The sequence below is a fragment of the Saccharomyces mikatae genome (assembly GCF_947241705.1).
Source record: "Saccharomyces mikatae IFO 1815 strain IFO1815 genome assembly, chromosome: 4".
Lineage (NCBI taxonomy): Eukaryota > Fungi > Ascomycota > Saccharomycetes > Saccharomycetales > Saccharomycetaceae > Saccharomyces > Saccharomyces mikatae.
Genome location: NC_079259.1, coordinates 207912 through 228970, shown reverse-complemented (window position 1 = coordinate 228970; position 21059 = coordinate 207912). Strand labels below are relative to the sequence as shown.

Sequence of the window (21059 nt, the reverse complement as noted above, 5' to 3'; positions counted from 1 at the left end):
CTTGACGGCAATATCATATGTGGACGTTCACCTGCTTTTATAGATGTAGTCTTAATTAAATTGGTGATCTGAGGAAGATCTATAAACCTAAGGGGTTCTCGCTAACCAGAGGAGTTGTCATGAAGAGATACACTTCTTAAGTGCAATTTCTTTGTTTCTATTGGCAAATTTTTTGGTTGAGGCAGACGACACAGAAGGAGAAAGGAATCTCGGTTTACTGACTTACTTTAAATTTTCTTTTTTCGCTTTTGTGTAGTTTCGTCATGGAACATAAGGAGGGGGAGATTCAACGGTAGATTGTTTGTTGTCATGGGGTGCTGTACCCTGTAATAGAGGAGTTTGGATGGTTGGGTATACGTTTCTAGTAGAGCTTCCTTGCTGATGACCATGTTGGGAAGTCTGGGCGTCTTGAGGACGATTTGAAGGAACGTTTCTTTCACTATCCACCCAGCCTTGTTGGTAGTAATAGACGTATTCGGCATTTCTAAGGGGACTTGTAATCGTAATGTAGTAAAATGCGTGCAACATACCGGGCAAGAACCCCAGTAACGTTAGCAGTACATTCAAAAGGAAATCAGATGAAAAAGGCCCAGATCGAAAAAGGACTGCCACTGGGGGAAAAAAAGTCGCAATGATATACAATATGAAGTCAGAAACAGTACAACAAACACAGTAGCAACACATGGCGTGCGTCCTTATTCGCTTTCTGCTCGTGTGGCATTTTATTGCGGACGTCCTCTTCGGATATTTTTGGTCACCTTTTTATAGAGAGTGCAGCCCTTTTTCTTTCCACCATGGCTGAAAAGAGGCAAGATATGCAATAGGGTAATAAAACTAGCATAAAAGGTCAATTACAGAAGTAGTACAAAGGAAAAAGCTACATACATAGGTTGTCTAGTACTTATACCTTCTGGGCAGCGTAGTTGTATTTATCATAGACTTTATTCCAATACAGTCTTAAGGGTTCGTGCTCTAGGCCCAACTCAGTTATCTGATTAACTTCCTCATCGGTCAAGTCAAAAGAAAATAAGTTTTGAGCGTCAGAAATTCTTTGAGGTTTGGAAGATGTGGTGACAGGTAATACGCCGCGCCTAGTTACCCAACGTAAGGTGATTTGAGCTTCAGACTTGATGTATTTCTCAGACAACTCTTTCACATATTCAAAAAATGGCAGGGACTCATCTTTCGTGGTTCTCTTTTGAAGAGGGCCTAGTGGTGAGTATGCTTCTAGCAATATATCATTTTCTTGGCAAAATTTGTAAATCCCTGGTGTTTGGTTCTGCAAAAAGGGGCTAAATTCGATTTGATTAACTTGGGGCCTGATTTCTGCAACCTTCAGGATCCTTTCCAAGTCTTTCATGGCAAAGTTGGACACACCAATATTTTTGGCCTTGCCGGATCTGTACAGTTGCTCCATATCCTTCCAAGCTTCCTCCAAAGTAAACCCATTAGTTTCTTTGGAGACAAACGGGCTATGCAAAAGATATAAATCGACATAGTCAGTGCCCATTTTCTTCAATGCGATATCTAGTCCTACGGCTGGAGATTCAGATACCTTAATCTGAGTAGAATACTTGTCCGTTAAGAATATTTCATTTCTTGGCTTTTCGGTGAGGCTGAGTGCCTTTCCAACTTCTGGATATGTTCTGTAGATCTCAGCGGCGTCGATGTGAATGATGCCAGGTAGTTTAAGGGCATAAACAATCTGCTCTACTAAACTGTTTGAGAAAGTAGCGTCTGTCTCCTCTTCTTTATACCACCTGGTACCAGTGCCGATGATGGCGATTGCAGGAATTTTGTTTCCATTATTCAAGGTAATGAACTGTTGGTTAAATGGCATTATGTATTCGCGCTTTCAACTGCTTACTGTTTTTGAAGACACCTGTTCTTCTGTATCTATCCATATCCATATCCATATCCATATACGCATTTGACTGTCTATATATATATATCTATATGCAAACGAAATACGAGCAGGGGACATAGATGTGCATTAATAAGGGGAGTGTGGGAACTTCCGCTTTTCGATTGATACTCCGTGCTTTCCGTAGAGTTTTACAAAGGACCCAAACAGGGACAAATACAAACTTACACAAGACTATGTGCCGTTTTCATTGCATGGGCAGGGAGGAGCAAATGAAATGTCGGTAAATCGTAATACTTTGCTCGTAAAGGACCCTGCCGACTACCTAGCTTCAACGGTTGTTCTAGTCATTCCGTAGAAAAGCTGAAGAGCAGAATAGAGGTCGAGCCAAACATCAGGCTTGGAAATCTTTGAAATATAGTGCCAATCAAGACGGATCGCTTGCCGCATCAATAATGGACCGCAGGTGTTTCCCCAGAGGGTTCTATCTTGACCCATCCCACTGGGGAATTGTACGATCGTGAGAGGTGATGTGCCCACATTGGAAAGTGGAGAACATCACGAAGTGAAAAGGCTATTTGATATGTCTTCAAGACCTTTGAGCTTCAATGAATTCATAAGAATCATCATAGCTCTAACAGGAACAAAATGTCTTCTCCTGCTGCCCTCGATGCCGCTTGTATTTTTTGCAAAATTATCAAAGGTATGTCATAACTTCAAAACGTTGCTTGTGCAGAGCACACCCGTAATAGCAGTAACCTCGTATGTAGTAGCATAATACTAACAATTGGTCCGCTGTGTAATAGGTGAAATCCCATCTTTCAAATTAATTGAAACTAAGTACTCGTATGCATTTTTGGACATACAACCAACTGCTGAAGGCCATACGTTAATCATTCCCAAGTATCACGGTGCAAAATTGCATGACATTCCTGATGAATTTCTTACCGATGCCATGCCAATCGCGAAGAGACTGGCTAAGGCGATGAAGTTGGACACTTATAACGTGTTGCAGAATAATGGCAAGATTGCGCATCAAGAAGTCGATCACGTTCATTTCCATTTGATTCCGAAGAGAGACGACAAGACTGGTTTGATTGTAGGGTGGCCAGCTCAAGAAACTGACTTCGATAAGCTAGGCAAGCTGCACAAAGAACTGCTTGCCCAATTAGAAGGCTCCGATTAGAATAAATGCATGCTATGATTCTTTGCGGTCTTACTTTTATATTTAAGTTTATACATGTGTGTGTAATCACCCTTGCTTCTCAATGCTAACTATCGTACTAGAGGTCATCGAAGCTGACGATAGCCTAATATTTAACGTCATATAATGCGCTAGCTCTTTCCTTACTTAATTACAACTTTTAAGCACTACCCGGAAACCCCTCGAATATGTAAATTCGGTGGCAAAAAAGGACATATATATCAGGGCCGTGTATTTAATAGATCCATAATTGATATGTTTAGATCATCTATTTATATCGATATTTGACCTAACACCATTGACTAGATAACTGGCTCTACTACAAGACAGATATACAAATCATGGGTGAAGAACATAAACCACTTTTAGACGCCTCCGGTGTCGACCCTCATGAAGAGGATAAAACTGCCACTGCCATTTTGAGAAGAAAGAAGAAGGACAACATGCTTCTGGTTGACGATGCTATCAATGATGACAATTCTGTTATCGCTATCAACTCCAATACCATGGACAAATTGGAATTGTTTCGTGGTGACACCGTCCTCGTTAAAGGTAAGAAGAGAAAAGACACGGTGTTAATCGTCTTAATTGATGACGAATTGGAAGATGGAGCATGTAGAATAAACCGTGTAGTCCGTAACAATTTACGCATCAGACTGGGCGATTTGGTTACAATTCATCCTTGCCCCGACATTAAGTACGCCACTAGAATTTCAGTACTACCAATTGCCGATACAATCGAGGGTATTACTGGTAATCTATTCGATGTTTTCTTGAAGCCTTACTTTGTTGAAGCCTACAGGCCAGTGAGGAAAGGTGATCATTTCGTTGTCAGAGGTGGTATGAGACAAGTCGAATTCAAGGTTGTGGATGTTGAGCCAGAAGAATATGCCGTTGTGGCTCAGGATACCATTATTCACTGGGAAGGCGAGCCAATCAACAGAGAAGATGAAGAAAATAACATGAACGAAGTCGGTTATGACGATATTGGTGGCTGTCGTAAGCAAATGGCCCAAATAAGGGAAATGGTTGAATTGCCATTGAGACATCCTCAACTTTTCAAAGCTATTGGTATCAAGCCACCAAGAGGTGTCTTGATGTATGGTCCTCCTGGTACAGGTAAAACCTTGATGGCAAGAGCTGTTGCCAACGAAACCGGTGCCTTTTTTTTCTTAATCAATGGTCCAGAAGTTATGTCCAAAATGGCGGGTGAATCTGAATCTAATTTAAGGAAGGCGTTCGAAGAAGCTGAAAAGAACGCTCCAGCCATTATTTTTATTGATGAAATTGATTCTATAGCCCCAAAGAGAGACAAGACTAATGGTGAGGTTGAAAGAAGAGTTGTCTCTCAACTGCTAACTTTAATGGATGGTATGAAGGCAAGATCTAATGTTGTTGTTATTGCTGCCACCAACAGACCAAATTCCATTGATCCTGCCCTAAGAAGATTTGGTAGATTTGATCGTGAAGTGGACATCGGTATCCCAGATGCTACGGGTAGACTTGAAGTATTACGTATTCACACCAAGAACATGAAATTGGCTGATGATGTTGATTTGGAAGTCTTGGCTGCTGAAACACACGGTTACGTGGGTGCCGATATTGCCTCTTTGTGTTCAGAAGCTGCTATGCAGCAGATCCGTGAAAAAATGGACTTGATAGATCTAGATGAAGACGAAATTGATGCAGAAGTGCTTGATTCTTTGGGAGTCACTATGGACAACTTCAGATTCGCTTTAGGTAATTCCAATCCTTCTGCTTTACGTGAAACCGTTGTTGAAAGTGTTAATGTTACTTGGGACGATGTGGGTGGTCTAGATGAGATTAAGGACGAATTGAAGGAAACTGTTGAATACCCAGTCCTTCACCCAGACCAATACACCAAGTTCGGTCTATCTCCATCAAAGGGTGTGTTGTTCTATGGTCCACCAGGTACTGGTAAAACTTTGTTGGCAAAAGCTGTAGCTACTGAGGTTTCAGCCAACTTTATTTCAGTTAAAGGTCCAGAATTATTGAGTATGTGGTATGGTGAATCAGAATCCAATATTCGTGATATTTTCGATAAGGCAAGAGCTGCTGCACCAACTGTGGTTTTTCTTGATGAATTGGATTCTATTGCAAAGGCAAGAGGTGGTTCCTTAGGTGATGCTGGTGGTGCTTCTGATAGAGTCGTCAATCAATTATTAACAGAAATGGATGGTATGAATGCCAAGAAAAATGTGTTTGTGATTGGTGCCACCAACAGACCAGACCAAATTGATCCAGCTATCCTAAGACCTGGAAGATTAGATCAACTGATTTATGTTCCATTGCCAGATGAAAACGCTAGATTATCGATCCTAAATGCTCAACTAAGGAAAACTCCATTAGAACCAGGTTTAGAATTAACTGCCATTGCTAAGGCTACTCAAGGTTTTTCTGGTGCTGATTTATTGTACATCGTACAGAGGGCTGCTAAATATGCTATCAAAGATTCTATTGAGGCTCACAGGCAACATGAAGCTGAAAAGGAGGTGAAAGCGGAAGGTGAAGATGTCGAAATGACAGATGAAGGAGTAAAGGCTGAACAAGAACCAGAAATAGATCCTGTTCCATATATCACCAAAGAACATTTTGCAGAAGCTATGAAGACTGCTAAACGTTCGGTCTCAGATGCCGAATTGCGTCGTTACGAAGCATATTCTCAACAAATGAAAGCTTCCAGAGGTCAGTTCAGTAATTTCAACTTCAATGACGCACCATTGGGTACTACGGGTGCGGACAATGCCAACACTAACAACGGTCCTTCAAGCGGAGCAGGTGCAGCATTTGGTTCTAATGCGGAAGAAGATGATGATTTGTATAGTTAGTTAAATGCCACGTATATTTTTATTTTCAATCGTTAATTCAAGTCATTTCTATAAAAATTCGATTATGTATATGAACAAATGATATATCCTCATTTATAACAAGATTTTTGTCCCTTTTTTTATGTTTTTATCTTAAAATTGCATAAAACGTGAAATTAAACTATTAAAAAAGAATGCATTGAAGTATAAGTATACTGATATATAAGAAATGAAAGCGACATGATCTCATTAGTAAAATCATTTGCTATATATTTATTCGCTTTTCTATTCTTGAGAGTACTATGAATCGAAGGGATTTGGGTGTAATTTTGAATCTTCAAAAGCACTATTTGAAGATATTTGACCAATTTGATTTCTTTAATCTTGATTCTTCGTTCATCATTGGTTTGTCTAGCCCAGTTTTTAAGATCAAGGGCCGTGCTTTACTAAAATTGAATGGTTTGGTCGTCGGTATTGGTCTTCTATTTTCCTTATTACTATGTTTGAGGTCGACATTAACAGCCTCCGGGGAAATTTTATTGTTATTATAATTGGGTTCATGCAATTCCGGCAAAGTATGTACTCTGTTGCTATAGCTGGACAGATTCGATTTTCCAGATTCCAACGTGGATAGAGTTGAAGTGGAAGCCAAAGATGGAATAGACAAATTAGAAGATGCGCGTGAATGAGTAAGGGAGCATTTGCCTACTGTAACCTTCCCTTGAGCAGAAGGACTATTGAGCGCACGACGGTCTCTTTGAGACTTAAACAATTTTTCTTCTTTAATCTTCTTCAAGAATGGGGAAAGACATGTTATTAAATCTTCTGTAGAAATGGTGACGTCCCAATCAAAATATTCTAGTAGCTCCCTTTCTATGGTATTGACCTCTCTTAGTAAGAGAAGACCGTCTGTATATTCAGCCCAATGTTTGTTGAGAGGGGACGAATCATTTAACGTCTTTGCAGCTAATATCAGGCATCCCAGAAATATTCTATGCCTAGTGGTCTCTATACCATAAACCTTGCTCGGTATTAGGGATCTTAATTTGGCTAAATATACAGAGGTTGCCATAAGAGTTGGAGTTTGAACGTTAGAATGCTTGATCAACCTGTTAATAAATTCTGTCAAAGGTGGTGCTGGTAATGCGATATCTATCATACTATTCGTTTTCTTTATTTTGATAACGGAAGCTGTAGTCGATGCTAGATATTGGATCATTTCCTTTGACACACTCTTCCTATTAAATTGGAGCAAAGCCTCGTAGTTTGACATTTTCTAGGGTGAAAAGCTACCGTCGTATTGATATATTCCTTAGGCTTAGGTTCTTTACACTAGTTCTTATATATATAAGAGAACTATTGAAGGAGAAAGGAGAAAGGGAACTTATAAGAATAAAAAAAATATTCAAGGATCGGTGGAACTTGCATCAGATCCGTAAATCGATCAACCTGTTACAATTTTGGGAAAAGTCTCACACATCTCCGAAGTTACAACTACTTCTTAGTCCGATGGCGTGTTTGCGGTGACAATAGATGACTTTGCTATTTGAACTAACTAGGTAAACCAGCCAGAGTCTGGGAGGGCTTCGAGCACAGAATTGACCGCAGCCGCCGCCAAAAAAATCCAGCTTTACCAGCATTTTTCGTGTTATGTAAACTCTTTTTTTTTTTCGCGTCATAAGAGACATTAAAAACTGTAGCTGGGCTCATTCTATTCCAGAGCTGGCCTTTCTTTTACAGCGATATTTGCTGGATTTTCTTCCAGCCAGAATGCCGTGGCAAGCGTAACAAGAATGTGTTTCAAGTGGCATTCTTGATTGGGAATGTTAAGTTAGATCCCTTCAAATGGGAATCTGATGTTTCAAAATTTATACGCATTTGTTCGAGCAGACGAATCGTACTATGTATTAAATTCTATCATGTAAAGTTGCGGAATTCTATGGACCTGAGCAAAATGGTTATCATTCCGTAGCAAAAGTATATATTATTACCCTGAACAATACTTTGAAATAACTAACGTGTTGCAACAAGATCACGAGTTGTAGTTGAGAAAACTACGCCATATCACATCTTCTACTAAAATGGAATGATGCAGAATTTGAGTTTTGAAAAGAGTAGAAAAGATTTTGTTGGCTTTAAAACAATTTTTTCAGATAAAAAGCAGTATAAAACTATTTTTAGAGATATAGATAGGTAGAATATAACGATCATAAGAATGATTTGTAAATCATGATACATGTTTGTAAAGGTCCATTAATAATATTATGGCGAAAAGAAAAGACATAAAAAACAGTAAGGAGTATTATTGTGGTACAGCTCTAACTCATAAACTCTTTCCAATAGAGTCAAGGGTTTTCTCATCTGGATAGTAGAAAAAGGCCATCGCAATCAGAATGTACATGGCCAGAGACATGACGCCCTCCAACCAGTTCGATTCACCGTCAAGAATCAGGTAGTTAGATAAGAAAACAGCGATAAATAGCGTAGCAGTTTCAAAGGTGGAGAAGTTTAGCGTCATTGGGACATCAATCATCCAGCCTACAAGGACCATGAATGGCGTAACGAATAAGGCAACTTGCAAAGAAGAACCGATGGCGACGCCGAGCGCTAGATCCATTTTATCTTTCATAGCTACTAATACTGAAGTAACATGTTCTGCAGCGTTACCCACAATAGGGATGACTATTAAACCAATAAACGTCTTAGACAGCCCGGTAGATTCAACAACGTTGTCAATCGTACCGACTAAAAAGTCAGCACAAAAGGAGATGACGACAGTTGTACCCAGCAGAATCACCAATGATGATTTGACACTCAAAGAGTGGCGTGGTTGCCTGGAAATGGTGCTCATAACTTCATCGGTCTCTTCTTCTTGTTGTTCAAATAGGGCGTGGTGACTTCCCAGTTGGAAATATAAGAATAAAACGTAAACAATAAGAATAACAATAGAGGTACCTCTGGAAAGCTCTAATATTTTTCCGTCAATGAAATGGTCTTCCTTGCCGTGTGGTAGGGTCGCTCTGAAAGCAGCAGGAATCAATAACGATGCACATGCAATGGCAAGTAATGACGACATTGTTTGAGCAGCGGTTTGGTTGAACGTCTGTTGAACTCTATTGTACCCACCGAATATAAAGCAGAACCCAAGGACAAGTAGCAAATTGGAGAGAAGACTACCTAGCATCGAAGCTTGCACAATTCTCACTTGTCCTTTTTTCAGGGCAATGATAGAAACGATAAGTTCCACAGCATTACCAAAAGTAGCATTCAATAGTCCCCCAATGGTATTACCAGCCTTATCGGCCAGCTCTTCCGTGGCATTTGCCAAGATAGCTGCTAATGGAATGATTGCCAAGAAATTGAAAAGAAATGTCCATGTATGGGACAATTGGAAATGACCCCAAATCAAACCCAAAGGAACGAACACCAAAAGAAAATTCAGAGGAGATGCTTTCAAAATATACTTTAAATCATACACTGCTGCTCTCCATCCACTATACTTTGGATTGCTGGCGGAATGACTGTTTGTGACAGTTAATAATGGAGTGGTTGCATCCATTGTATCGATCCTGTTATTTTTTATTCTGTTAACACTTGATGAGTGGAGCGTGTAGGATTATCTGTATGCCTAGAACTCTTTATTACAGTGCAGCGAAACGTAGAGTTGCTCTATTCTCTGAGGAGTAAGATAATAATGTGCGTTTATTCTTTCCATATCCTCGTGAGGGAAATTTTCATTTCCCGGGAATTCTGATCAAGCCGTCTAGTCCATGAAAAAAGAATTACGTCAAGTAGTTCACAAAACATTCCCGACTAATAACCCATTCCGTTCAAGTTTGGGAGTTTGGGTAACGAGGGATCAACGTTTCAAGAAAAGCCATTATAATTGCCGATAGATTATTGGGTAGGTATATATAACGTTAAATTAGAGCTTAAATACTACAACATTGTCCCCTTGACAGAAGACGAATAGAAAAAATAATTGCCCTCTCCAAATAGATAGTTCCATTGAATTCAATGGAAAAAGAAGTTTCCGTTTCGAGTAATACTAAAATTACAAGGAGTTGGAGGCACTAGATTATAAATGTACGATAAAGGTTGAAAATAAACATGAAAGTGGTAACCGAAGAACTGCAGGGTATGCCCTTCATTGAGGAAGTGAAAAAGTGGGAAATTAAGAAAAACTAACCGGGAAAAATGTGAAAAGAATATTATTTAAGAATATATTTCGCTTGGTATCATGGAAATAGTTTGAGATTTTATGGTATTGACTTTCAGCACGTTATTTTCTTCGTGGCTTAGGTTCCTTTTTCTCTAAATGAAAAACTCTCACATATTCGTTCGTTGCTGGATTATCACTCCTTCTTCTCATCCTTGGATGCGGTTTATTGTTCTCAACCAATTTTAATGTGTCAATTTTGTTTTCTTCCGCACTTTTATCTGTAATTATTGGGGATGGTCGAGAAGCAGTGAGGGGGAGCCTTGGGACTTTTGTTTTCCACGAATGCTCCGGCACACTTCCACACCCACCTTCTAATCTAGCGCCAGTGGATAATGGTCTTTGTGTTAACCCTGGTAAGGACAGTTTACGTTTCAACCGCTGTTCGGGAGGGGGTTGTAACTCTGCGGAATCTAAATTTTCGCTGGCCTTTGGCGTCTTGTTTTTTAAGAATTCTACTTCCTTTTTCAACAGGTTTGTTTCTACTGCATATCTTCCCTCTGAAGTGGCTCTCAACTCCGATAGCTGGGCCTGTAACATCCAATGGGACGTGGATGCTAAAGATCGGTTAAGCACGCTTAGTATGTGATCTTTTTCACTTACTAAAGTTTCATCATCGCCTTCCTTTATTCTCTGTATGAGATTAAGGATTGTGTTTTCTAGCTCTCTTGTGTTTTTCAAAGATGGCATAAAATGGCTAGTAAAATTGTAGTACTCATTGTCGTCAATTTTTTTAGTCGGTCCAATAATAGCAGTGTCGGAGTAAGCGGGACTAAATACACTTGTATTTTCACTCTTTACTTCTCTGGAAGGAAGCCTGTCATTGGATTCCACGTTTGTTTCATTCTTATTCTTGACAGGTTCTTCAGGCGTGACAAGATAAGCCTCTGCGCTACGTCTAGTTCTTAGCTCCATAACCGTCAAAATCTTAAATTCCTGTATGCCCTGCTCTTACCACAGTTTTCGTGTTAAAATATAAGAGGGTTCAAACTGCTTAAATTTTATACGCTTCTAGTACCTTATTGCGGTATTGCTCAACCTGCAAAATCCGGTCTATGTCTAGCTTAGGGAGCCTACATGTGTCAAAGAACCTTTCATTTCCGATGAGTAAAAATTTTAAAATGTGCGCGGGAGAAGCTTCGGTCGGCGTCGTCGCCAAAGGGCCACCGACCATGGGTTTAGGTAATTTTTGGTTACCATGGTGACTGTAGTCTAGATATCCCGCAATCAGGAGTACCGTACAGGGCCGCTTCTAGTAAGCAACGAGATGGACAAACTCCCAGGCGCCTGTCGTTTATGATTTATGCCCTTCCAATTTAAATACTAATTGATTAGAGGCTTATTTATATGTAAATATTAGATACATAAAGGGTAAGAAAACGGTGCAGAAAAAATGAATATCCCAGCATGTTTAATCGAATAAACCGAAACCCATGTCATCGTCAGATTCTTCAGCAGCTTCTTCTTCCTTTTCTTCTTCGGCAGCAGCGTCACCAGAAGCGGCACCAGCACCAGAAGCGGCACCAGCACCAACAGCTGGACCAGCATTGTGGAAACCAGATAGAATTTCCTTCAAGTCCTTGCCTTCTAAAGCCTTAGCGTAAACATCAGCCCAGACCTATAATAATTAACTTTACAACAAGCTTCGCAGTGAGGCTCGTTATTCGTTATGTATGTTAGTAAAATGGATGCTTACATGAGATGATGAAATCCTGACTTGTGTTTCTTTCATTCAATACATTTGAAGCAGTAAATAATAGATATGCATTGCTGGAGAGATCATTTTATAAGTGTCGCGTTTAGTACCTCATCTGGGTGGACAGGGAGCTCAATGAAAATCTTCTACTTCCATATTTCATCGCATACTTCTTTTTGGGAAAATTGTCTTCAATATTTCTTTCGTAGTCACACAAAGTCGTAAACTTTTCTTGTACTTTTACATACGTTGTCGATATTGGCACCAGCAGCCTTGGTGATAGTCAATAGGTTGTCAGAGGTGATTTCCAAACCAGCATCAGCTAGGATGAAAGCAGCAAAGGAAATAATAGAGTCAGACATTTTTTCTCGGTTGTTTGAATTCTTTGATTTCCCAAGTATACACAAAACAAGAATTTGTGAAGAAACCTTAAAGTACAACGAAGGGGTTTGTGAATATAATTTCAAATGCTTATTTGGCCTTACATTGAAAACTAGTTTTACCAACAGCCAACAGCCAGTCAGAAGATTCAATCCTAAGATTTCTCCTTCGCGCTGCACGCGAAAAAAAAAAGTTCATTAAAGATTAAAAGATTTAATTAGATGTACGGATGTTGGAAGGTAATATGTATGGGTCTAACGGGACATTTCGAAGTTAATGGAACGGCGTTCTTCTCTTTGACATAATTCCTATATTCGTGTTGTATACTTCATATAAAGTGCTGAGTTAAAGTGTTACATAATATTACTGACAATCATTTCTCATGACTTTTGTTTGTCGCTGCCGGTTTTTTTTGAATGTAGGTCGTATCTATGGCACAACTAGCTCCAATATTGACCCCTCATTTTGAAAGATTATTGATTTTGTTTTCTAAATTTTCTAATTTTTTCTTATGTTCCTTTAATTGCTCTTTCACATGAGCTAATTGCTCCCTCTCTTGCTGCCTGGCATAGTAATCCTCCTTGGCACGTTCCCTCTTGATGAAGATATCTTGAGGATTCCCCGGTCCGGCACCACCTAGAGGGCCATCCGAATAGAAACGAGAAGCAACTCTTAAGTTTATTGGCAATTTGGCATTACGGTAAATGCAACGGTTCAACATTATTGACAGTATATGAAATTCAGCTATGGTGTCTTTCGATATCTACCAACGACTGCATATGTTTGTTAGGTGCGAATGCTATAAATACAATAAATCTCAAGCCGCCCCCTAAATTTCAATAAAGATGCTTGAAATTGTTAGCAAATAGAAGCGAACCATTTGACGTATGTAGTGATTGTGCAGTTTACGGAAATATCCCGTAAAAGGGTATAATATTCTTGGGACTATAGGCTTTTCCTAATATAAAGCTGGATCATTCAGTTGATTCGTGACCCTTACTCAGGATATAATGCATCCATATTAATCAAATAACTTAATCAATCCGCTGGGATGGTTAATTAAATATTGTTAACTACATAATATTTTTATTGGTTGCTAACACTCAACACTCAACAGTTAATAATGCCTATTATATGTATATTTTTAAAGTATGTGTGACTTATATCATGATTTCATTTGGTAACCTTGGCTTTTTTAGATACATGCCCATTAGAGATATCAATATTTCCGCCATCAATGTCCTTATTTACCGGTTTTAAAATTGGAGTGCCCAACTCAGCATGGAAATCCTTAATGATAGAATCTACATCATCAATATTTAGTGGTCTCACATCACCAAGCTTCTTAATCTTAGCAGTGACTTCCTTAACTTGGTCGTCTGTCAGGTTCAAATTCAATTGGTCAACTCTTGATTTAATAGCGTTCCAACCTGTTAATCTGTTAGCAAAGTGAATATATCTCTTCATACCGAAATCGTGAGGATCCAAGATTTCGTATGTAGATGGGTTTGCTAGAATGGCCTTGGCATGAATACCGGCTTTATGTGTGAATGCACAGAACCCTGTGATAGGGTTGTTGAATGGAATGTTAACCTCCACAGCATCAGCCACCAGGTTCTCGATGTCTCTGATCTTGTGTAGTTTATATTTGGACTTGACATAGTCTGGTGCGGCCACAATCATTCTTGCCATGAGCCCACCGAGAGGAGTGATACCGTTTCTTTCACCGATACCTAGGACACTGACGTCGATCAACCTGGCACCACCTTCCAGGGCTGTGTAGGCGTTGGCAATGGCGCAACCAGTGTCGTTATGGAAATGACATTCAATGTCACATGAGACAACACTCTTCAAAGTTCTGATAAGTTCATACACTTGCCTTGGGTTGGCACATCCGACTGTATCGGCGATACCAACTCTATTTACACCGATCTTATCAACGGTTTTGTAAATGTTCAAAAGGTCAACCAGGTCACTTCTGAAAGAATCTTCAGAAGAGAATCTGATTTCGATACCTTTGGACTTGACAAATTCAATAACTTCAACAGCACTTTTGGCAATGTAGTTCATATCCTTACCATGGGAATACTGTCTCAAGAATTTGGAGGTACCGATAACAACGTCGACACCATCGACACCAGTCTCCACGGCAACTCTGGCGTCATCCATATGACAACGAATATGTGTAAGAATCTTGGCCTTTAAACCTAGTTTACATATAGCTTCACAATCCTTTTTGGATTGTTCAGATGCCACGGGTGACGTTAACTCGATGTAGTCCACACCAAAATCATCCAGAGCTTTAGCAATTTCGATCTTCTTTTCCGTATCGAAGAAAGCGTTGGCAAATTGTTCACCTTCTCTCAGGGTCGAATCAATCAACTGGAAATTCTTGACGTTGGAAAGATAATCTGCAGGATTAGGACCATATGGGTTATTTGTAGTAGGGGCAGTCGTCGACTCAGTGACACTTTGAAATTCGTTATTTTCAGACATCGTTGCTAAAAGAAACAGGTACTTGGGTTGTCTTCACACTTAATAACGTCTCACAATTAAAAATCTCCACAGAGAGAACGAAAAGAAATATAATTACTGAAAGTTGCTATATATATATTTCAACAGGAGATTATGCGCAAGAGTGAACAGATGTAGGCTCAAATTGTTTATGCGTAATAGCTTAGAACCTCACACAACTACAATGATCAACTTGGCATCAAACTGTGTAAAGTGACTAATCCTTGCCATTCCATCGCTATCGCGCAATATGCGCGACGTGACTTCTACGCGGATTCCTTGGGGTCAGTGGTTGCTGGTAGTGTTTTCCAGCGGAATTTTATCTCTGTTACGGACTGATCCTCCTCGTCCGCCTGGTAATTACCAGCCTGATGTTTTCGCTATTTGAGCCAAAAAAAGTCGCCAGGGGAAGGATGTCACGATAGGAAAGAGAAGTGCTCATCTTCAGGCTATGAAGCACTCCGGTACGAAGGACCCTTCACAGTTTAGTTGCATATACGCAATTAAATATGTATATACACGTATATACTTACTAAACATACTGATAGGCTTTGTTCATTCGGTCAGTATGTGCCTTTGCAGGGGTCCTGATGATTAAGCAAGGTAAGCATAGGATTCTCCATCGTCTCCTCTCTGTAGATATCCTTTTTGGATTAAGCTGTCGATAGCTCTCTTGACCATAGAAACCTTTGCGTTGAATCTTTGGTGCGATTGCGCAATACATTCGTTCACTAATGTTGTATGTGGCAAATTTCTCTTGGCTTTCATAATTCTCACAATGCACGCCTCCAAAAATATTTGTCTTTCTGTGTTTAATTCCTTCTCTATTCTTTCGTCCTCCGTCAAGCGTTTATTCCCTAACTTACTACTGTGATTATCATGCCCTCCACCTGATAGAGATTGCAAAATATCATTTTTAACACCACTCGCAAAATTTATATTCGTTTTAAGCGCTTTATATGGACGTGATATCTTGAAATGAGTTTCTGACTTCACTAGAGCGTCTAGTCCTGGGGGGACCTGCTGAATCAATTTAAACTTGATGAATGGTATCATTGCCGCTGCAATATGCTGGATGCTTAAGTTTGTGCCCTCCTGAATATTTTCTAGTGACAATATATCGGCATCATTATATAATAGTAAAATTGCCATTTGAAATAAAGTCACAGTAAAATTAAATGGCACCCTACCAGGTTTCCCAATATCTGCTTTTAGTTCACCACGACATAATGGCCATAACCACTTCAATATTCTGCCGTTATGTTTTTGGCTGTATGATTCCTTCAATTTTTCATGAGATGGTACTAATTCCTTGGGAAGCTTAAATTCAACTTCTTGGTACGAAAACGGCCACATATTTTCTGCCAACACGAACGGTTGTAAATCTGGATATCTCGATTTGGAATAGTCTGGTTCATTCTTCAAAGTAACAGCAAAATCTTCCTCCAGAATCTTAGAAAGTCTGATATCCTGAAACATTTTGGTTATCTTACCAGTGTATTCCATACTATTTGCAGCTTGTAGCCTTTGAATGATGTTCTCTTCGTCCTCAGCTGATGTGGAGGTACCGTGAATTAGTCTCTTAGCAAAAAGTCTTCTATAATGAGTTTCGAACGCATCCTTATCAGTCAAGTACTTGAAAATTGTTATAATGTCCTCATCTGACATATCGCTCGTCACTTCAGGTTTGGTGGCCTTTTTTAATAATATGTCACTGTATTTAGCAAGCATTTCTGAAGTTTTTGAAGTAGCACTCTTTGGAGATCCTGCAGGCAATGCGAACTCATTTATGTTGATAAAAGCACCGCAAGCATTGTCTAAAGCCTTAGCTAAAGGAATATCATCGGGGAAGCTCTCATTAAAGATATTGGAGAATATGTCATGCACTTCCAGTAATTTCTTGATATAGTCCTTGGGTGAAAGGGAGTGTGCGGTCATGAGGGCTAGTTTTTTAGGATTTGCATTTTCGTTTTTCATAATGTTGTGCTTATGCATTGCCAATAGAGCCGAAATTTCATCTTCACCTGTTTTTTTAACGTAATTTTCAAAAACTGAGGCCATTCTCGGAATTAATGTAAAGTCTCTGCGTATTAGCGCATATAATGAAGTGATTTTTTCGACATCCCTTGCATCAAGAAGGACGGTAAACTCGTCTTCTAGCTTTTCGATGTGATCTGTGATTAAAACTTTGTTTAATGCCATAGAAAGTGGTTTTTTAGTATGGTCATCCCAATATATAGTCATTGCCTTCTCTTCACGTTTGATAATTTCATGTGCCTCAAAAATATACTCGGTTACTGAATGTTTCTCCAAATAGTCGTTTGTATATTGCGTGTAGTACTCTTGTGTCTTCTTTAGAAATGGCTTTTCAAAAACTTGTATATAAACGTTAAGGTTTAACTTTTTCAAATCCTGTGGGTCGATACCTAGGGCTACTAAAGACTTTATGGCAGCACTAATGTTGCTTCTTTGAATAATTTGTCCCTCCCTTTCCAAGGTAATTTGTTCTAATAATTCATTAATCAAAACATCATTATTTGGATCGAACATTACTTCTTTCCATGTCATCAAGCATAAGGTATTGACATCGAAAATATGCCTTTTGCCATCACTTCTTTCCTTCTGAACCCAATATCTATTCATATAATCGAACGCATGGTTCAAAAAAATAGCACCAATCGTAAATCTTTTCCAACGTTTAACGTAAAACTGTAAAAAAGTCTCTGAATCAGATCTCTTAAAATTCATAATGTAATTTTTCAAGTAGTTCTTTAATTTTTCATAAATCTCACTGCCAACCAATATTGTTGATTGGCCAGTTCTACTATCAGTACTAAAATGTCCAGACGAGCGTGACTTGTTCACACAGTAGTTATAAATTGCTGTATAGACTTCCATATACATGGTTGGGGAGAGAATTTTATATACTCCCTTAGATGTCGATGCTTGGTTTTTCTCATTACCTAAGATTTGGTTAATTCCTGGTTCTATAAAGTTCCAAGTGGCCTCTAAATCATCTGATCTAGGTAAAGTTTCAGACATGCTTTCTTGATTGTGTTTTTGCTGTTCTTCTTTGATTAGGTGTATGTAAGAGACCTTTCAAGACTAAAAATTGTAATCGTTTCTATTTGTGAGTATAACCAATGTTGAGCTGCTGAAAGAAATATAACAATTAGGTAAAATACAATTAATAGTGAAAGGGGTGCACAGAGTTAGAAAATGCGGATGGAAAAAGCCTAACGAGAAAAAGGACAGTACAGAAGAGCAATGCTGTGAATCAATTGGGTTGTAGAGTAAAGTGTTGCTGGAATACTTTATCAATGCCCTAATTATTTTAAAATGTTTTTATTTGCCACACTTTACCCCATATATGTTTATCAAACATCGAAATGCAAAAGGGCCTTGAAACGGCAAAAAAAGAAAGAGCAGTAACTTTCCATTCGGGTAAGATTTATTATTTAAAACACCATCGCAATTAGTATGTACACCCTTTGATGAAGAAGGCATTGAATAAGTAAAAAGATATGATGCATATAAAAGTCAAAATTGGTATCTAAAATTGTTTTTTTTATTATTTATTTGCCTTAGTTACGATTGGTGATTGAACTGACTTTTTCCACTACTCTAACGATACTAATTGAAAAAGTAATTACCCACATAAACAAGGCTACGAATAGAAAGGCGGACAAAGCTTCCTGTTTCCTGCAAATACGCGGTACTTTCGGATATCCATACGTACTTCCATTTGACCTGCGAATAGAAGTACAAACCCATTCTTTATCAAAACGAGTATTAAATGCCAATGCTAGATTAGCACTTGAAAAGATTATAAAAAGTAAATCCAACAAAATCAGTTTTAGTTTGCTTAAGGGATTTCTTAAGCCCACTGGTTTACCGGCAAATTCATCATGTGCAATATAAATAATATATGCAATCGCAACCGCATTAACGCAGATGGCCATTATAGTGCTTGGCTGCTGTCCAATCTTGCTTTCACTGATGGTGTTATTTGATCTTGAGTTTTGAAAAATTTTGATTGCTAAAGCAAGCGAAATGCATGACAGTACGCCAGTCAAAATTCTTAAACCCAGGATTAAATATTGACTGTCTAATAATATTGACGTCAGGGGAGGCCTCCATTGTTGTAACTTCCTTTGTTTTATTCGTTGCCACTTTTCTCTTTCTTTATTAAGCTCATTTACCCAATCTGACTTGTAACTTTTATTATGTACTGATTCAGGAGATTCTGGGTTCTTCTTCTTGTCACCGTAATAAAAATCTTTCACTTTTTCAATATATTTTAACCATTCTTTTCTCTCTTCTGTGGTCTTGAACTCCAAGTTAGCGCCTATTTCTGAATGTAGTACGCCTTCTAAACGCTCTTCACCACCCCATTCACTGCACATATCACCTAGAATCTCTCTACGAGCTGCGTTTTTTGACGAGGTAGATGAAACTAGAGAATGATTGTCGTAGGATTTCAAATAATGATTGTCGTTTTGGTCTTTAGTGTATGCGGAATGACTGCCAATACTAGATGCAAATTGGCCCCACTTAAATTCTTTCGGAAGTTTTCTATCATCAGTAACATTTCCATCAACAGCGTTTCTACATTGGAGTCTTAGTTTGTCAAACTGCGCTTCGAGAACATAAGGCGGCACTGTGGTCGGTACAAATGTGTAAGTGTTTAATTTGGGGTAGTCTAGTGGTGAACCATCACTGCGTTTGGGAATACGTATCTTGGCATTTTGTAGTGATTCCAGGGAACCTGACCCCCTCACAGTCTGGTTTTTCTCGAGATCCACATTCAGGTTAATCTCATTTTGGTCTGTAATTCTAGAAGATATCGTAGACGTCGTATTAGAATACACTTCTTTGCTGGAATTGTTATCTTCCATTAGATTCGTTAATGAAAAAAAATAAAGAATGCCTTAAAATATGCAAAAATAAAATACATTCACTTCCTTCGACAAGTATTTTCGCCGTCTTACTTCAGCAACCCAATTTTTTTTTTTTTGTGTAGGTAAGTAAGGAAAATTTGTAGAATTCCAGTTACTACCCATAAATCTGATATATTAAATGAAGGATATACACCTCTTCTCCTCTTTCGACACTTCGTTTATTTTCCACTTTTCCCTTATTTGCACTCATCGTTCAGAATGCTTTGTTCTACTAATCGACCGTCATTACACCCGTACCTCTTCAAGAAAGTTACACCCGTACCATTTCGTTATGCTCACACTTCTACATTTAGGGTTGGTCGGGTGAATACCGTTGCATTTAACGCACAGTAAAAAGGTATTGTCGCCAATGTGATATTTTCTATTTACCCGTCATCGTCGTTGGTATAGGCTCCTTGGCTTGCCGGGGTAGTTTATATATATGGAGGGCTATCAGGTGCAACGTTTCTAAAAGTTTGATAAATGTTTTCTGCAAATGTTTTTTAACAATTATATCTTTTTCCACTCTGTTTCATTTCTAATTTTTCACTTTTCTTATTCTTCTTAGTTCAATTCTAAGAATATCATATCGACTTATTTCCAAATGAGAGCTAAGTGGAGAAAGAAGAGAACTAGAAGACTTAAGAGAAAGAGACGGAAGGTGAGAGCCAGATCCAAATAAGCGGGTTGGGGGTAAATCTTTTAGTTCAGATCAATTATAATTGATTTTCGCATGATAATTTCTCCTATACAATCCCTGATTGGACCGTAATCCTCTCAAAAATATAATTTTATTACGAATATTTTAGTCGGAGATCTATTTTATATCTAATTAAGTATTACATAATTTATTCTCTAATAAAATATCATTAATAAAATGAAAAGGAACTTTTTAGTGCTTGATACCAATTTCTTTTGTCGTCGCTGTAGTTACTCAATCATCATGATATGTTAAGCACCATTACCCTTTATTTTGGTTTCAAAGTTTCGCCAACGTATTAAGCGACGAGGAAGGCGGGTTTTAAGGATGAAATCAAAAGTGAAAAAAATAAACGAAAAATGAAATATGAGAGTGGGGGGACTGATAATGGATCTAGTATCGTGCTTTAAAGATTCTCGGTTGTTTTAATTGACTACCACTAAACTCTAAAGATAAATTTTTGGATTACCTTAGTTTCATATTCTTCTATCAGCAGTTTTTTAGTTACAGGTTCTTTTCGACGCACTGTTTACAATAAAGGAGGATAATTACAAAATCAAAAGTTGCACTATTATCTATTTTGACATACACATCTTCAATTTCTTGTAGTGTGTATCGAATCATCCCCGTGGGCCCGTATTAAACGAACACTTTCTAGTCCTCCATACTTTGCCAGTTGAACTGCTCTTTCGGAGTCATCTTCCCCTAGTTTT

At 38.6% G+C, this 21059-nt stretch overlaps 12 protein-coding genes across 12 annotated transcripts, besides 1 other annotated feature; 2 read left to right on the top strand and 10 right to left on the bottom strand.

Annotated features, from left to right (window-relative positions):
- Nucleotides 1-261: 261 nt before the first annotated feature.
- SNA4 (Sna4p) lies at nucleotides 262-684 on the bottom strand (the record flags this gene model as incomplete). The annotated part of the gene is made up of 1 exon (XM_056226644.1): nucleotides 262-684. One exon carries the CDS (start codon nucleotides 682-684, stop codon nucleotides 262-264), a length of 423 nt encoding a protein of 140 aa, XP_056080899.1.
- A 217-nt stretch (nucleotides 685-901) lies between these two features.
- On the bottom strand, nucleotides 902-1840 carry SMKI04G1160 (aldo-keto reductase superfamily protein; the record flags this gene model as incomplete). Its single annotated transcript, XM_056226643.1, has 1 exon — nucleotides 902-1840. The coding sequence occupies one exon, from the start codon at nucleotides 1838-1840 to the stop codon at nucleotides 902-904; it is 939 nt and encodes a 312-aa protein (XP_056080898.1).
- Nucleotides 1841-2512: 672 nt separating this feature from the next.
- Nucleotides 2513-3050, top strand: HNT1 (adenosine 5'-monophosphoramidase; the record flags this gene model as incomplete). Its single annotated transcript, XM_056226642.1, has 2 exons — nucleotides 2513-2567; nucleotides 2671-3050. The coding sequence occupies 2 exons, from the start codon at nucleotides 2513-2515 to the stop codon at nucleotides 3048-3050; spliced, it is 435 nt and encodes a 144-aa protein (XP_056080897.1).
- A 359-nt stretch (nucleotides 3051-3409) lies between these two features.
- On the top strand, nucleotides 3410-5917 carry CDC48 (AAA family ATPase CDC48; the record flags this gene model as incomplete). The annotated part of the gene is made up of 1 exon (XM_056226641.1): nucleotides 3410-5917. The coding sequence occupies one exon, from the start codon at nucleotides 3410-3412 to the stop codon at nucleotides 5915-5917; it is 2508 nt and encodes an 835-aa protein (XP_056080896.1).
- Nucleotides 5918-6242: 325 nt separating this feature from the next.
- Nucleotides 6243-7169, bottom strand: PCL2 (cyclin PCL2; the record flags this gene model as incomplete). Its single annotated transcript, XM_056226640.1, has 1 exon — nucleotides 6243-7169. The coding sequence occupies one exon, from the start codon at nucleotides 7167-7169 to the stop codon at nucleotides 6243-6245; it is 927 nt and encodes a 308-aa protein (XP_056080895.1).
- Nucleotides 7170-8219: 1050 nt separating this feature from the next.
- Nucleotides 8220-9455, bottom strand: VCX1 (Vcx1p; the record flags this gene model as incomplete). The annotated part of the gene is made up of 1 exon (XM_056226639.1): nucleotides 8220-9455. The coding sequence occupies one exon, from the start codon at nucleotides 9453-9455 to the stop codon at nucleotides 8220-8222; it is 1236 nt and encodes a 411-aa protein (XP_056080894.1).
- Nucleotides 9456-10178: 723 nt separating this feature from the next.
- Nucleotides 10179-11030, bottom strand: SMKI04G1110 (uncharacterized protein; the record flags this gene model as incomplete). Its single annotated transcript, XM_056226638.1, has 1 exon — nucleotides 10179-11030. One exon carries the CDS (start codon nucleotides 11028-11030, stop codon nucleotides 10179-10181), a length of 852 nt encoding a protein of 283 aa, XP_056080893.1.
- A 496-nt stretch (nucleotides 11031-11526) lies between these two features.
- On the bottom strand, nucleotides 11527-12173 carry RPP1B (ribosomal protein P1 beta; the record flags this gene model as incomplete). Its single annotated transcript, XM_056226636.1, has 2 exons — nucleotides 11527-11733; nucleotides 12060-12173. The coding sequence occupies 2 exons, from the start codon at nucleotides 12171-12173 to the stop codon at nucleotides 11527-11529; spliced, it is 321 nt and encodes a 106-aa protein (XP_056080892.1).
- Nucleotides 12174-12652: 479 nt separating this feature from the next.
- On the bottom strand, nucleotides 12653-12913 carry STF1 (ATPase-binding protein; the record flags this gene model as incomplete). Its single annotated transcript, XM_056226635.1, has 1 exon — nucleotides 12653-12913. One exon carries the CDS (start codon nucleotides 12911-12913, stop codon nucleotides 12653-12655), a length of 261 nt encoding a protein of 86 aa, XP_056080891.1.
- A 452-nt stretch (nucleotides 12914-13365) lies between these two features.
- Nucleotides 13366-14688, bottom strand: LYS21 (homocitrate synthase LYS21; the record flags this gene model as incomplete). Its single annotated transcript, XM_056226634.1, has 1 exon — nucleotides 13366-14688. The coding sequence occupies one exon, from the start codon at nucleotides 14686-14688 to the stop codon at nucleotides 13366-13368; it is 1323 nt and encodes a 440-aa protein (XP_056080890.1).
- Nucleotides 14689-15300: 612 nt separating this feature from the next.
- Nucleotides 15301-17748, bottom strand: CDC53 (cullin CDC53; the record flags this gene model as incomplete). Its single annotated transcript, XM_056226633.1, has 1 exon — nucleotides 15301-17748. The coding sequence occupies one exon, from the start codon at nucleotides 17746-17748 to the stop codon at nucleotides 15301-15303; it is 2448 nt and encodes an 815-aa protein (XP_056080889.1).
- Nucleotides 17749-18290: 542 nt separating this feature from the next.
- On the bottom strand, nucleotides 18291-19604 carry SRF1 (phospholipase D regulator; the record flags this gene model as incomplete). Its single annotated transcript, XM_056226632.1, has 1 exon — nucleotides 18291-19604. One exon carries the CDS (start codon nucleotides 19602-19604, stop codon nucleotides 18291-18293), a length of 1314 nt encoding a protein of 437 aa, XP_056080888.1.
- A 646-nt stretch (nucleotides 19605-20250) lies between these two features.
- Nucleotides 20251-20328: a sequence feature (Short protein (SMKI_04G1050, CAI4037772.1) was converted to a misc_feature.).
- Nucleotides 20329-21059: the final 731 nt, after the last annotated feature.